General features: G+C 43.7%; 1 protein-coding gene across 1 annotated transcript in view; it reads left to right on the forward strand.

The window, feature by feature from the left end:
* The window catches only part of LOC139373588 (retinoic acid receptor beta-like), a 173058-nt gene that overhangs the window by 132785 nt on the left and 26439 nt on the right, over window positions 1–13834 (forward strand). The window contains exon 4 of the mRNA XM_071114263.1: window positions 10955–11115. Coding sequence (XP_070970364.1) covers window positions 10955–11115 — 161 coding nt within the window. The remainder of the gene's footprint in view (window positions 1–10954; window positions 11116–13834) is intronic.

The raw sequence follows: 13834 nt of genomic DNA on the forward strand, positions 1-13834 counted from the left end.
CTTTTACTGTTTCTCTCTCTCTCCCACTTCTCTTTTACTGTTTCTCTCTCCCCCCTTCTCTTTTACTGTTTCTCTCTCTCCCCCTTCTCTTTTACTGTTTCTCTCTCTCTCCCCTTCTCTTATACTGTTTCTCTCTCTCCCCTTCTCTTTTACTGTTTCTCTCTCTCCCCCTTCTCTTTTACTGTTTCTCTCTCTCCCCCTTCTCTTTTACTGTTTCTCTCTCTCTCCCCCTTCTCTTTTACTGTTTCTCTCTCTCCCCTTCTCTTTTACTGTTTCTCTCTCTCCCCCTTCTCTTTTACTGTTTCTCTCTCTCCCCCTTCTCTTTTACTGTTTCTCTCTCTCCCCCTTCTCTTTTACTGTTTCTCTCTATCCCCTTCTCTTTTACTGTTTCTCTCTCTCCCCTTCTCTTTTACCATTTCTCTCTCTCCCCCCTTCTCTTTTACTGTTTCTCTCTCTCTCCCCTTCTCTTTTACTGTTTCTCTCTCTCCCCCCTTCTCTTTTACTGTTTCTCTCTCTCCCCTTCTCTTTTACTGTTTATCTCTCTCTCCCCTTCTCTTTTACTGTTTATCTCTCTCTCCCCTTCTCTTTTACTGTTTCTCTCTCTCCCCCCTTCTCTTTTACTGTTTCTCTCTCTCTCCCCCTTCTCTTTTACTGTTTCTCTCTCTCTCTCCCCTTCTCTTTTACTGTTTCTCTCTCTCCTCTTCTCTTTTACTGTTTCTCTCTCCCCCCTTCTCTTTTACTGTTTCTCTCTCTCCCCCCTTCTCTTTTACTGTTTCTCTCTCTCTCCCCCTTCTCTTTTACTGTTTCTCTCTCTCTCTCCTCTTCTCTTTTACTGTTTCTCTCTCTCCCCCTTCTCTTTTACTGTTTCTCTCTCTCCCCCTTCTCTTTTACTGTTTCTCTCTCTCTCCCCTTCTCTTTTACTGTTTCTCTCTCTCCCCTTCTCTTTTACTGTTTCTCTCTCTCCCCTTCTATTTTACTGTTTCTCTCTCTCCCCCTTATCTTTTACTGTTTCTCTCTCTCTCCCCTTCTCTTTTACTGTTTCTCTCTCTCTCTTTTACTGTTTCTCTCTTCTCTCTTTACTGTTTCTCTCTCTCTCCCCCCTTCTCTTTTACTGTTTCTCTCTCTCCCCCTTCTCTTTTACTGTTTCTCTCTCTCCCCTTCTCTTTTACTGTTTCTCTCTCTCCCCTTCTCTTTTACTGTTTCTCTCTCTCTCCCCCTTCTCTTTTACTGTTTCTCTCTCTCCCCTTCTCTTTTACTGTTTCTCTCTCTCCCCCCTTCTCTTTTACTGTTTCTCTCTCTCTCCCCCTTCTCTTTTACTGTTTCTCTCTCTCCCCCTTCTCTTTTACTGTTTCTCTCTCTCCCCCTTCTCTTTTACTGTTTCTCTCTCTCCCCCCTTCTCTTTTACTGTTTCTCTCTCTCCCCCCTTCTCTTTTACTGTTTCTCTCTCTCTCCCCCTTCTCTTTTACTGTTTCTCTCTCTCCCCCCTTCTCTTTTACTGTTTCTCTCTCTCCCCCCTTCTCTTTTACTGTTTCTCTCTCTCCCCCCTTCTCTTTTACTGTTTCTCTCTCTCCCCCCTTCTCTTTTACTGTTTCTCTCTCTCTCCCCTTCTCTTTTACTGTTTCTCTCTCTCTCCCCTTCTCTTTTACTGTTTCTCTCTCTCCCCCCTTCTCTTTTACTGTTTCTCTCTCTCCCCCCTTCTCTTTTACTGTTTCTCTCTCTCTCCCCTTCTCTTTTACTGTTTCTCTCTCTCTCCCCCTTCTCTTTTACTGTTTCTCTCTCTCCCACTTCTCTTTTACTGTTTCTCTCTCTCTCCCCTTCTCTTTTACTGTTTCTCTCTCTCTCCCCCTTCTCTTTTACTGTTTCTCTCTCTCCCCTTCTCTTTTACTGTTTCTCTCTCTCTCCTTCTCTTTTACTGTTTCTCTCTCTCTCTCCCCTTCTCTTTTACTGTTTCTCTCTCTCCCCCTTCTCTTTTACTGTTTCTCTCTCTCCCCTTCTCTTTTACTGTTTCTCTCTCTCCCCCTTCTCTTTTACTGTTTCTCTCTCTCCCCCCTTATCTTTTACTGTTTCTCTCTCTCCCCCCTTCTCTTTTACTGTTTCTCTCTCTCCCCTTCTCTTTTACTGTTTCTCTCTCTCTCCCCTTCTCTTTTACTGTTTCTCTCTCTCCCCTTCTCTTTTACTGTTTCTCTCTCTCTCCCCCTTCTCTTTTACTGTTTCTCTCTCTCCCCCCTTCTCTTTTACTGTTTCTTTCTCTCCCCCCTTCTCTTTTACTGTTTCTCTCTCCCCCTTCTCTTTTACTGTTTCTCTCTCTCCCCTTCTCTTTTACTGTTTCTCTCTCTCTCCCCCTTCTCTTTTACTGTTTCTCTCTCCCCTTCTCTTTTACTGTTTCTCTCTCTCTCCCCCTTCTCTTTTACTGTTTCTCTCTCCCCCCTTCTCTTTTACTGTTTCTCTCTCTCCCCCTTCTCTTTTACTGTTTCTCTCTCTCCCCCTTCTCTTTTACTGTTTCTCTCTCTCCCCCCTTATCTTTTACTGTTTCTCTCTCTCCCCCTTCTCTTTTACTGTTTCTCTCTCTCTCCCCCTTCTCTTTTACTGTTTCTCTCTCTCTCTCCCCTACTCTTTTACTGTTTCTCTCTCCCCCTTCTCTTATACTGTTTCTCTCTCTCTCTCCCCTTCTCTTTTACTGTTTCTCTCTCCCCCCTTCTCTTTTACTGTTTCTCTCTCTCTCCCCCTTCTCTTTTACTGTTTCTCTCTCCCCCCTTCTCTTTTACTGTTTCTCTCTCTCCCCTTCTCTTTTACTGTTTCTCTCTCTCTCCCCCCTTCTCTTTTACTGTTTCTCTCTCCCCCCTTCTCTTTTACTGTTTCTCTCTCTCCCCTTCTCTTTTACTGTTTCTCTCTCTCTCCCTCCTTCTCTTTTACTGTTTCTCTCTCTCTCCCCTTCTCTTTTACTGTTTCTCTCTCTCCCCCCTTCTCTTTTACTGTTTCTCTCTGTCTCTCCACTTCTCTTTTACTGTTTCTCTCTCCCCCCTTCTCTTTTACTGTTTCTCTCTCTCCCCCTTCTCTTTTACTGTTTCTCTCTCTCCCCCTTCTCTTTTACTGTTTCTCTCTCTCCCCCCTTCTCTTTTACTGTTTCTCTCTCTCCCCTTCTCTTTTACTGTTTCTCTCTCTCTCCCCCTTCTCTTTTACTGTTTCTCTCTCTCCCCTTCTCTTTTACTGTTTCTCTCTCTCCCCCTTCTCTTTTACTGTTTCTCTCTCTCCCCCTTCTCTTTTACTGTTTCTCCCTCTCCCCCTTCTCTTTTACTGTTTCTCTCTATCCCCTTCTCTTTTACTGTTTCTCTCTCTCCCCTTCTCTTTTACCGTTTCTCTCTCTCCCCCCTTCTCTTTTACTAATTCTCTCTCTCTCCCCTTCTCTTTTACTGTTTCTCTCTCTCCCCCCTTCTCTTTTACTGTTTCTCTCTCTCTCCCCTTCTCTTTTACTGTTTCTCTCTCTCTCCCCTTCTCTTTTACTGTTTCTCTCTCTCTCCCCTTCTCTTTTACTGTTTCTCTCTCTCCCCCCTTCTCTTTTACTGTTTCTCTCTCTCTCCCCCTTCTCTTTTACTGTTTCTCTCTCCCCCCTTCTCTTTTACTGTTTCTCTCTCTCTCCCCCTTCTCTTTTACTGTTTCTCTCTCTCCCCTTCTCTTTTACTGTTTCTCTCTCTCCCCTTCTCTTTTACTGTTTCTCTCTCCCCCCTTCTCTTTTACTGTTTCTCTCTCTCCCCCCTTCTCTTTTACTGTTTCTCTCTCTCTCCCCCTTCTCTTTTACTGTTTCTCTCTCTCTCTCCCCTTCTCTTTTACTGTTTCTCTCTCTCCCCTTCTCTTTTACTGTTTCTCTCTCTCCCCTTCTCTTTTACTGTTTCTCTCTCTCCCCCCTTCTCTTTTACTGTTTCTCTCTCTCCCCCTTCTCTATTACTGTTTCTCTCTCTCCACTTCTCTTTTACTGTTTCTCTCTCTCCCCCTTCTCTTTTACTGTTTCTCTCTCTCTCTCCCCTTCTCTTTTACTGTTTCTCTCTCTCCCCTTCTCTTTTACTGTTTCTCTCTCTCCCCCTTCTCTTTTACTGTTTCTCTCTCTCCCCCCTTATCTTTTACTGTTTCTCTCTCCCCCTTCTCTTTTACTGTTTATCTCTCTCCCCCCTTCTCTTTTACTGTTTCTCTCTCTCTCCCCCCTTCTCTTTTACTGTTTCTCTCTCTCCCCTTCTCTTTTACTGTTTCTCTCTCTCCCCCTTCTCTTTTACTGTTTCTCTCTCTCCCCCTTCTCTTTTACTGTTTCTCTCTCTCTCCCCCCTTCTCTTTTACTGTTTCTCTCTCTCCCCCTTCTCTTTTACTCTTTCTCTCTCTCTCCCCCTTCTCTTTTACTGTTTCTCTCTCTCTCCCCCTTCTCTTTTACTGTTTCTCTCTCTCTCCCACTTCTCTTTCACTGTTTCTCTCTCTCCCCCCTTCTCTTTTACTGTTTCTCTCTCTCCCCTTCTCTTTTATTGTTTCTCTCTCTCTCCCCCCTTCTCTTTTACTGTTTCTCTCTCTCTCCCCTTCTCTTTTACTGTTTCTCTCTCTCCCCCCTTCTCTTTTACTGTTTCTCTCTCCCCCTTCTCTTTTACTGTTTCTCTCTCTCTCTCCCCTTCTCTTTTACTGTTTCCCTCTCTCCCCTTCTCTTTTACTGTTTCTCTCTCCCCCCTTCTCTTTTACTGTTTCTCTCTCTCCCCCCTTCTCTTTTACTGTTTCTCTCTCTCTCCCCCCTTCTCTTTTACTGTTTCTCTCTCTCCCCTTCTCTTTTACTGTTTCTCTCTCTCTCCCCTTCTTTTTTACTGTTTCTCTCTCTCCCCCTTCTCTTTTACTGTTTCTCTCTCTCCCCTTCTCTTTTACTGTTTCTCTCTCTCCCCCTTCTCTTTTACTGTTTCTCTCTCTCCCCCCTTATCTTTTACTGTTTCTCTCTCCCCCCTTCTCTTTTACTGTTTCTCTCTCTCCCCCCTTCTCTTTTACTGTTTCTCTCTCTCTCCCCCTTCTCTTTTACTGTTTCTCTCTCTCCCCTTCTCTTTTACTGTTTCTCTCTCTCCCCCTTCTCTTTTACTGTTTCTCTCTCTCTCCCCCCTTCTCTTTTACTGTTTCTCTCTCTCTCTCCACTTCTCTTTTACTGTTTCTCTCTCTCTCCCCTTCTCTTTTACTGTTTATCTCTCTCTCCCCTTCTCTTTTACTGTTTCTCTCTCTCCCCTTCTCTTTTACTGTTTCTCATTCCCCCCTTCTCTTTTACTGTTTCTCTCTCTCCCCTTCTCTTTTACTGTTTCTCTCTCTCTCCCTTCTCTTTTACTGTTTCTCTCTCTCCCCCTTCTCTTTTACTGTTTCTCTCTCTCTCCTTCTCTTTTACTGTTTCTCTCTCTCCCCTTCTCTTTTACTGTTTCTCTCTCTCCCCTTCTCTTTTACTGTTTCTCTCTCTCCCCCTTCTCTTTTACTGTTTATCTCTGTCTCCCCCTTCTCTTTAACTGTTTATCTCTCTCTCCCCCTTCTCTTTTACTGTTTCTCTCTCTCCCCTTCTCTTTTACTGTTTCTCTTTCTCCCCTTCTCTTTTACTGTTTCTCTCTCTCTCCTTCTCTTTTACTCTTTCTCTCTCTCCCCTTCTCTTTTACTGTTTCTCTCTCTCCCCCCTTCTCTTTTACTGTTTCTCTCTCTCCCCCCTTCTCTTTTACTGTTTCTCTCTCCCCCCTTCTCTTTAACTGTTTATCTCTCTCTCCCCTTCTCTTTTACTGTTTCTCTCTCTCCCCCCTTCTATTTTACTGTTTCGCTCTCCCCCCTTCTCTTTTACTGTTTCTCTCTCCCCTTCTCTTTTACTGTTTCTCTCTCTCTCCCTTTTCTTTTACTGTTTCTCTCTCTCTCTCCACTTCTCTTTTACTGTTTCTCTCTCCCCCTTCTCTTTTACTGTTTCTCTCTCTCCCCCTTCACTTTTACTGTTTCTCTCTCTCTCTCCCCTACTCTTTTACTGTTTCTCTCTCCCCCTTCTCTTTTACTGTTTCTCTCTCTCTCTCCCCTTCTCTTTTACTGTTTCTCTCTCCCCCCTTCTCTTTTACTGTTTCTCTCTCTCTCCCCCTTCTCTTTTACTGTTTCTCTCTCTCTCCCCCTTCTCTTTTACTGTTTCTCTCTCTCTCCCCTTCTCTTTTACTGTTTCTCTCTCTATCCCCTTCTCTTTTACTGTTTTTCTCTCCCCCTTCTCTTTTACTGTTTCTCTCTCTCCCCCCTTCTCTTTTACTGTTTCTCTCTCTCCCCCCTTCTCTTTTACTGTTTCTCTCTCTCCCCCTTCTCTTTTACTGTTTCTCTCTCTCCCCTTCTCTTTTACTGTTTCTCTCTCTCCCCCTTCTCTTTTACTGTTTCTCTCTCTCCCCCCTTATCTTTTACTGTTTCTCTCTCCCCCCTTCTCTTTTACTGTTTCTTTCTCTCCCCCCTTCTCTTTTACTGTTTCTCTCTCCCCCCTTATCTTTTACTGTTTCTCTCTCCCCCTTCTCTTTTACTGTTTCTCTCTCCCCCCTTATCTTTTACTGTTTCTCTCTCCCCCTTCTCTTTTACTGTTTCTTTCTCTCCCCCCTTCTCTTTTACTGTTTTTCTCTCCCCCTTCTCTTTTACTGTTTCTTTCTCTCCCCCCTTCTCTTTTACTGTTTCTCTCTCCCCCTTCTCTTTTACTGTTTCTCTCTCTCTCCCCTTCTCTTTTACTGTTTCTCTTCTTCTCTCCACTTCTCTTTTTCATGTTTCTCTCTCTTTCCCCTTCTCTTTTACTGTTTATCTCTCTCTCCCCTTCTCTTTTACTGTTTCTCTCTCCCCCCTTCTCTTTTACTGTTTCTCTCTCTCCCCTTCTCTTTTACTGTTTCTCTCTCTCTCCCCTTCTCTTTTACTGTTTCTCTCTCTCCCCCTTCTCTTTTACTGTTTCTCTCTCTCCCCCCTTCTCTTTTAATGTTTCTCTCTCTCCCCCCTTCTCTTTTACTGTTTCTCTCTCTCTTCCCTTCTCTTTTACTGTTTCTCTCTCTCTCCCACTTCTCTTTTACTGTTTCTCTCTCTCCCCCCTTCTCTTTTACTGTTTCTCTCTCTCTCCCCCCTTCTCTTTTACTGTTTCTCTCTCTCCCCCCTTCTCTTTTACTGTTTCTCTCTCTCCCCTTCTCTTTTACTGTTTCTCTCTCTCCCCCTTCTCTTTTACTGTTTCTCTCTCTCCCCCCTTCTCTTTTACTGTTTCTCTCTCTCTCCCCCCTTCTCTTTTACTGTTTCTCTCTCTCCCCCCTTCTCTTTTACTGTTTCTCTCTCTCCCCTTCTCTTTTACTGTTTCTCTCTCTCCCCTTCTCTTTTACTGTTTCTCTCTCTCCCCTTCTCTTTTACTGTTTCTCTCTCTCCCCCTTCTCTTTTACTGTTTCTCTCTCTCCCCCTTCTCTTTTACTGTTTCTCTCTCTCCCCTTCTCTTTTACTGTTTCTCTCTCTCCCCTTCTCTTTTACTGTTTCTCTCTATCCCCTTCTCTTTTACTGTTTCTCTCTCTCCCCTCTCTCCCCCCTTCTCTTTTACTGTTTCTCTCTCTCTCCCCCCTTCTCTTTTACTGTTTCTCTCTCTCCCCCTTCTCTTTTACTGTTTCTCTCTCTCCCCCCTTCTCTTTTACTCTTTCTCTCTCTCCCCCCTTCTCTTTTACTGTTTCTCTCTCTCCCCTTCTCTTTTACTGTTTCTCTCTCTCCCCCCTTCTCTTTTACTGTTTCTCTCTCTCCCCTTCTCTTTTACTGTTTCTCTCTCTCTCCCTTCTCTTTTACTGTTTCTCTCTCTCTCTCCACTTCTCTTTTACTGTTTCTCTCTCCCCCTTCTCTTTTACTGTTTCTCTCTCTCCCCCCTTCTCTTTTACTGTTTCTCTCTCTCCCCTTCTCTTTTACTGTTTCTCTCTCTCTCCCCCCTTCTCTTTTACTGTTTCTCTCTCTCTCCCCCTTCTCTTTTACTGTTTCTCTCTCTCTCTCCCCTTCTCTTTTACTGTTTCTCTCTTTCCCCTTCTCTTTTACTGTTTCTCTCTCCCCCCTTCTCTTTTACTGTTTCTCTCTCTCCCCTTCTCTTTTACTGTTTCTCTCTTTCCCCTTCTCTTTTACTGTTTCTCTCTCTCCCCTTCTCTTTTACTGTTTCTCTCTTTCCCCTTCTCTTTTACTGTTTCTCTCTTTCCCCTTCTCTTTTACTGTTTCTCTCTCCCCCCTTCTCTTTTACTGTTTCTCTCTCTCCCCCCTTCTCTTTTACTGTTTCTCTCTCTCTCTTTTACCTCTCTTCTCTTTTACTGTTTCTCTCTCTCCCCCTTCTCTTTTACTGTTTCTCTCTCTCCCCCTTCTCTTTTACTGTTTCTCTCTCTCCCCCCTTCTCTTTTACTGTTTCTCTCTCTCTCTCTCCCACTTCTCTTTTACTGTTTCTCTCTCTTTCCCCTTCTCTTTTACTGTTTCTCTCTCTCCCCTTCTCTTTTACTGTTTCTCTCTCTCCCCTTCTCTTTTACTGTTTCTCTCTCTCCCCCTTCTATTTTACTGTTTCTCTCTCTCCCCCCTTCTATTTTACTGTTTCTCTCTCTCCCCCCTTCTCTTTTACTGTTTCTCTCTCCCTCCTTCTCTTTTACTGTTTCTCTCTCTCTCCCCTTCTCTTTTACTGTTTCTCTCTCTCTCCCCTTCTCTTTTACTGTTTCTCTCTCTCTCCCCTTCTCTTTTACTGTTTCTCTCTCTCCCCCTTCTCTTTTACTGTTTCTCTCTCTCCCCCCTTCTCTTTTACTGTTTCTCTCTCCCTCCTTCTCTTTTACTGTTTCTCTCTCTCCCCTTCTCTTTTACTGTTTCTCTCTCTCCCCCTTCTCTTTTACTGTTTCTCTCTCTCCACTTCTCTTTTACTGTTTCTCTCTCTCTCCCCCTTCTCTTTTACTGTTTCTCTCTCTCCCCCCTTCTCTTTTACTGTTTCTCTCTCTCGGTCCTTCAGCTGAGCTGCTCTTTCTGTTTCTCTGTCTCTCTCTCTCTCTCTTTGTGTCTGTCTCTCTCGCTCTCTCTCTCTTTGTGTTTCTGTGTTTCTCTCTCTCTCTCTCTGTCTCTCTCTCTCTCTCTCTCACTGTGTATCTCAATTCAATTTAAGGGCTTTATTGGCATGGGAAACATATGTTAACATTGCAAGTGAAGTAGATAATACACAAAAGTTAAATAAACACTAACAATGTACAGTAAACATTACACTCACAGAAGTTCCAAAATAATAAAGACATTACAAATATGTATATATACAGTGTTGTAAAGATGTGCAAATAGTTGAAGCAGAAATGGGAAAATAAATAAACATAAATATGGGTTGTATTTACAGTGGTGTTTGTTCTTCGCTGGTTGCCCTTGCCCTTGTCTTGTGGCAACACGAGAAGCTTTCCTTAAGTTTGGGTCAGTCACAGTGGTCAGGTGTGTGCTCTCTGTTTAGGGCCAAATAGCATTCTAGTTTGCTCTGTTTTTTGTTAATTCTTTCCAATGTGTCAAGTAATTATCTTTTTGTTTTCTCATGATGTGGTTGGGTCTAGTTGTGTTGCTGTCCAGGGTGCTCTATGGGGTCTGTTTGAGTCCCAGGACCAACTTGATTAGGGGACTCTTCTCTGTAGGTGATGGCTTTGTTATGGAAGGTTTGGGAATCGCTTCCTTTTAGGTGGTTGTAGAATTTAACGGCTCTTTTCTGGATTTTGTTAATTAGCGAGTATCAGCCTAATTCTGCTCTCTGTCTCTCTCTCTCTGATTGTCTCTGTCTCTCTCTCTCTCTGAGTGGCTCTGTCTCTCTCTCCATGTACGTGCCTCAGTGGTTAGAGAGTTGACCTTGATGTTGCTGTTTCTCTCCTGCTCTCTCATTGAATGAGAGAAGATGAGGAAGGAAAGGAACATCTCAACCTCCTTGTCAGAACGCACACAAACGCACACCGAATCCCAACAGCCTCCACACATAAACACGCCATCACATGGAACTGCCCTCGGGGTTGCCACAACAATCACCAGTGGGCGCTACTCTGAGACGATGCCAGGGCCGTCAGAAGATCAGCCTCTTTCATCGTGTTGAGATAACGCCTGGCCAAATTAAACACTGTTGTTCTGAAGCTCTAGCTGCCTTTTTTATACACTTTGATGATGAACTATGCAAAAATCCCTCCTCCATTTCCTGGTTGCTAAAATGTCAGTTTATGTGACAAAACAAGCAAGTATAGTGTAGAGAATCATGTACCATCTAAACTGCTGTGAAATATATTTTAAATAACCTAAAATATTGTATTTACGGCTGTTTGAAGCTGGTGTACCAAACCAAAAGTTTAAAACTAAACTTAAGAATGGGAAGCATAGAAATAGTGCACATGGAACAGATCTACCGCTTCTTAGACTTGCTTTCAATTAGAATGACAAATCTATAACGTTTCAATGTACATTTGGTCAGGTCGCCCAAAAAGTTACATATTGTCGCTTTAATCTTGTGCAGTGATGACACTAAGCTGACAGAGAAAGACAGAGAGTTTAACCATTTGTGTTCTGTGGCTGGTGTTGCTGAAGATAGATACTGTGTGCTTAAATACACAGTTGTCATGGCAGAAGAAAGTTACTGCATGGACTCAGTCTCCTTGTCGTAAGTGGTGTTGTATATTTTAGTACAGTGTGCAATTCCAGACAACTCACATCTTAAATCACACACGTTGTGAATATGAGTAGCTCACTAATAACTGCCTTTAACTGCCTTCATTTTGCTGGACCCCAGGAAGAGTAGCTGCTGCTTTTTCAGGAACTAATGGGGATCCATAATAAATACAAATACAAATGCAGCCTAATGCCAACACTGTGCTGAATGGTTGATATGTCCAAAATGTGTAGGATGCTTTTTAGGCTTCAATTAACTTTTTATTGTTGACATTTGTTAGTTAACCTTTTCCCATTCCTTTCTTTTCCCCTCTCTCAGCTGTCCGGAACGACCGCAATAAGAAGAAGAAGGAGAGTCCCAAGCCAGAGCTGACAGAGAACTACGAGCTGAGTGCAGAACAAGAGGCCATCATAGAGAAGATACGCAAGGCTCATCAGGAGACCTTCCCATCGCTCTGCCAGCTGGGGAAATACACCACGGTTAGTACTGTAGCACACAGGCAGACACACACAGAGACACACCCACACAGAGAATAGAATAGAAGTATACTACAGGATATTGTCATTTTCAGATCACAGAAATTCGTAACTCAACCCCTCGAGAAATTCTCACACAGACCCTGAGGGGTTGGAAGCCAGGGTCAGCCACGTTGCAGTTTCGAGGTTTGCTCAAGGGCACAACCACAGGAGATTAGCATGCACACAGACACACTTATCTTTAGTTGTAGTTAACTCTCCAGGCACAGTTTGCATCAATGTCAGTGTAGTGAGGTCTGACTAACTCAGACATCGATAGATTATTGTCTACATGTCCCACTGACGCACACCACAAGCATGTATCTCTAACCCTCTGTTGACACACTGTCTGTTTCATTTTGTGTGATAGTGTACTTCTGACTGGCGGAGCCCACAAAGGAAATCGATCCATTGTACTGTACTGCAAATCCCCCTCTAATGCAGTAGCCAGAACTCAATTATAAGATAAATCCTCCCCAACACAACTCAATAACTTCTCCTGTCCATGCAATTCCAGGACGGTTGGATAGATTTAGAATGGAAATCCATGACAATCAAAGTAGGTTAGGAGCAGTCTTTAGGGCAGGTGCTTCATGTCAACTGATGATCAATATCTGGAGAGTGTCATGAGAAGATAGACATTCTACGCTAGTCTTTAGAGAGCCTTGATAGGTTCCACAACTGCACAGTGGTCCTGTGCTCTGCTGCTGAGCCTGTGCTGCTTCCAGCCTATTTGTTTTTATTTTACTTCACCTTTTTTTCATTAACCAGTAGGCCAGTTGAGAACAAGTTCTCATTTACAATTGCGACTTGGCCAAGATAAAGCAAAGCAGTGCGACAAAAACAACAACACAGAGTTACACATGGGATAAACAAATGTACAGTCAATAACACAATAGAAACATCTGTATACAGTGTGTGCAAATGAAGAAAGGAGGTAAGGCAATAAATAGGCCAAAGTGGCGAAGTAATTACAATTTATCAATTAACACTGGAGTGATAGATGTGCAGATGAGGATGTGCAAGTAGAAATACTGGTGTGCAAAAGAGCAGAAAAACTAAATCAAATATGGGGATGAGGTAGGTAGTTGGTTGGATGGGCTATTTATAGATGGGCTGTGTACAGCTGCAGCGATCAGTAAGCTGCTCGGACAGCTAATGCTTAAAGTTAGTGAGGGAGATACCTCAGTGATTTTTGCAATTCATTCCAGCCATTGGCAGCAGAGAACTGGAAGGGAAGGCGGCCAAAGGGGGTGTTGGCTTTGGGGATGACCAGTGAAATATACCTGCTGGAGTGCGTGCTACAAGTGGGTGTTGCTACGGTGACCAGTGAGCTGAGATAAGGTGGAGCTTTACCTGGCAAAGACTTATAGATGACCTGGAGCCAGTGGGTTTGGCGACGAATATGAAGTGAGGACCAGCCATCGAGAGCATACAGGTCACAGTGGTGGGTAATATATGGGGCTTTGGTGACAAAATGGATGGGACTATGATAGACTGTATCCAATTTGCTGAGTAGAGTGTTGGAGGCTATTTTGTAAATGACATCGCCGAAGTCAAGATTCGGTAGGATAGTCAGTTTTTCGAGGGTATGCTTGGCAGCATGAGTGAAGGAGGCTTTGTTGCGATATACGAAGCCGATTCTAGATTTAATTTTGGATTGGAGATGCTTAATGTGAATCTGGAAGGAGAGTTTACAGTCTAGACAGACACCTAGGTATTTATAGTTGTCCACATAAGTCAGAACCGTCCAGAGTAGTGATGCTAGTCGGGCAGGCGGGTGCTGGCAGTGATCGGTTGAAGAGCATGCATTTAGTTTTACTAGCATTTAAGAGCAGTTGGAGGCCACGGAAGGAGTGTTGTATGGCATTGGAGCTTGTTTGGAGGTTTGTTCACACAGTGTCCAAAGAAGGGCCAGAAGTATACAGAATGGTGTTGTCTGTATAGAGGTGGATCAGGGAATCACCCGCAGCAAGAACGACATCATTGATATACACAGAGAAAAGAGTCAGCCCAAGAATTTAACCCTGTGGCACCCACATAGATGACCGCGGCAGCTTTCCAATCTTTAGGAATCTCAGACGATTCGAAAGAGAGGTAGTAATAGGGGTTGCAACAATGTCGGCAGATAATTTTAGGAAGAGAGGCTCCAGATTAGCCCAGCTGATTTGTAGGGATGCCCATGTTTACGGATTTGGGGTTGTACCTGGTAGGTTCCTTGATAATTTGTGTGAGATTGAGGGCATCTAGCTTAGATTGTAGGACTGCCGGGGTGTGAAGCATATCCCAGTTTAGGTCACCTAACAGTACGAACTCTGACGATAGATGGGGGTCAATCAATATACATATGGTGTCCAGGGCACAGCTGGGAGCTGAGGGGGGTCTATAACAAGCGGAAACAGTGAGGGACTTATTTCTGGAGAGATAGATTTTTAAAAGTAGAATCTCGAACTGTTTGGGCATAGACCTGGATAGTATGACAGAACTCTGCAGGCTATCTCGACAGTAGATTGCAACTCCGCCCCCTTTAGCAGTTCTATCTTGACGGAAAATGTTGTAGTTGAGGATGGAAATTTCAGAATTTTTGGTGGCCTTCTCATGCCAGGATTCAGACACTGCAAGCACATCAGGGTTGGTGGAGTGTGCTAAAGCAGTGAATAAAAAAAACTTAGGGAGGAGGTTT

This window comes from Oncorhynchus clarkii, chromosome 18 (assembly GCF_045791955.1).
Source record: "Oncorhynchus clarkii lewisi isolate Uvic-CL-2024 chromosome 18, UVic_Ocla_1.0, whole genome shotgun sequence".
Taxonomy (NCBI): domain Eukaryota; kingdom Metazoa; phylum Chordata; class Actinopteri; order Salmoniformes; family Salmonidae; genus Oncorhynchus; species Oncorhynchus clarkii.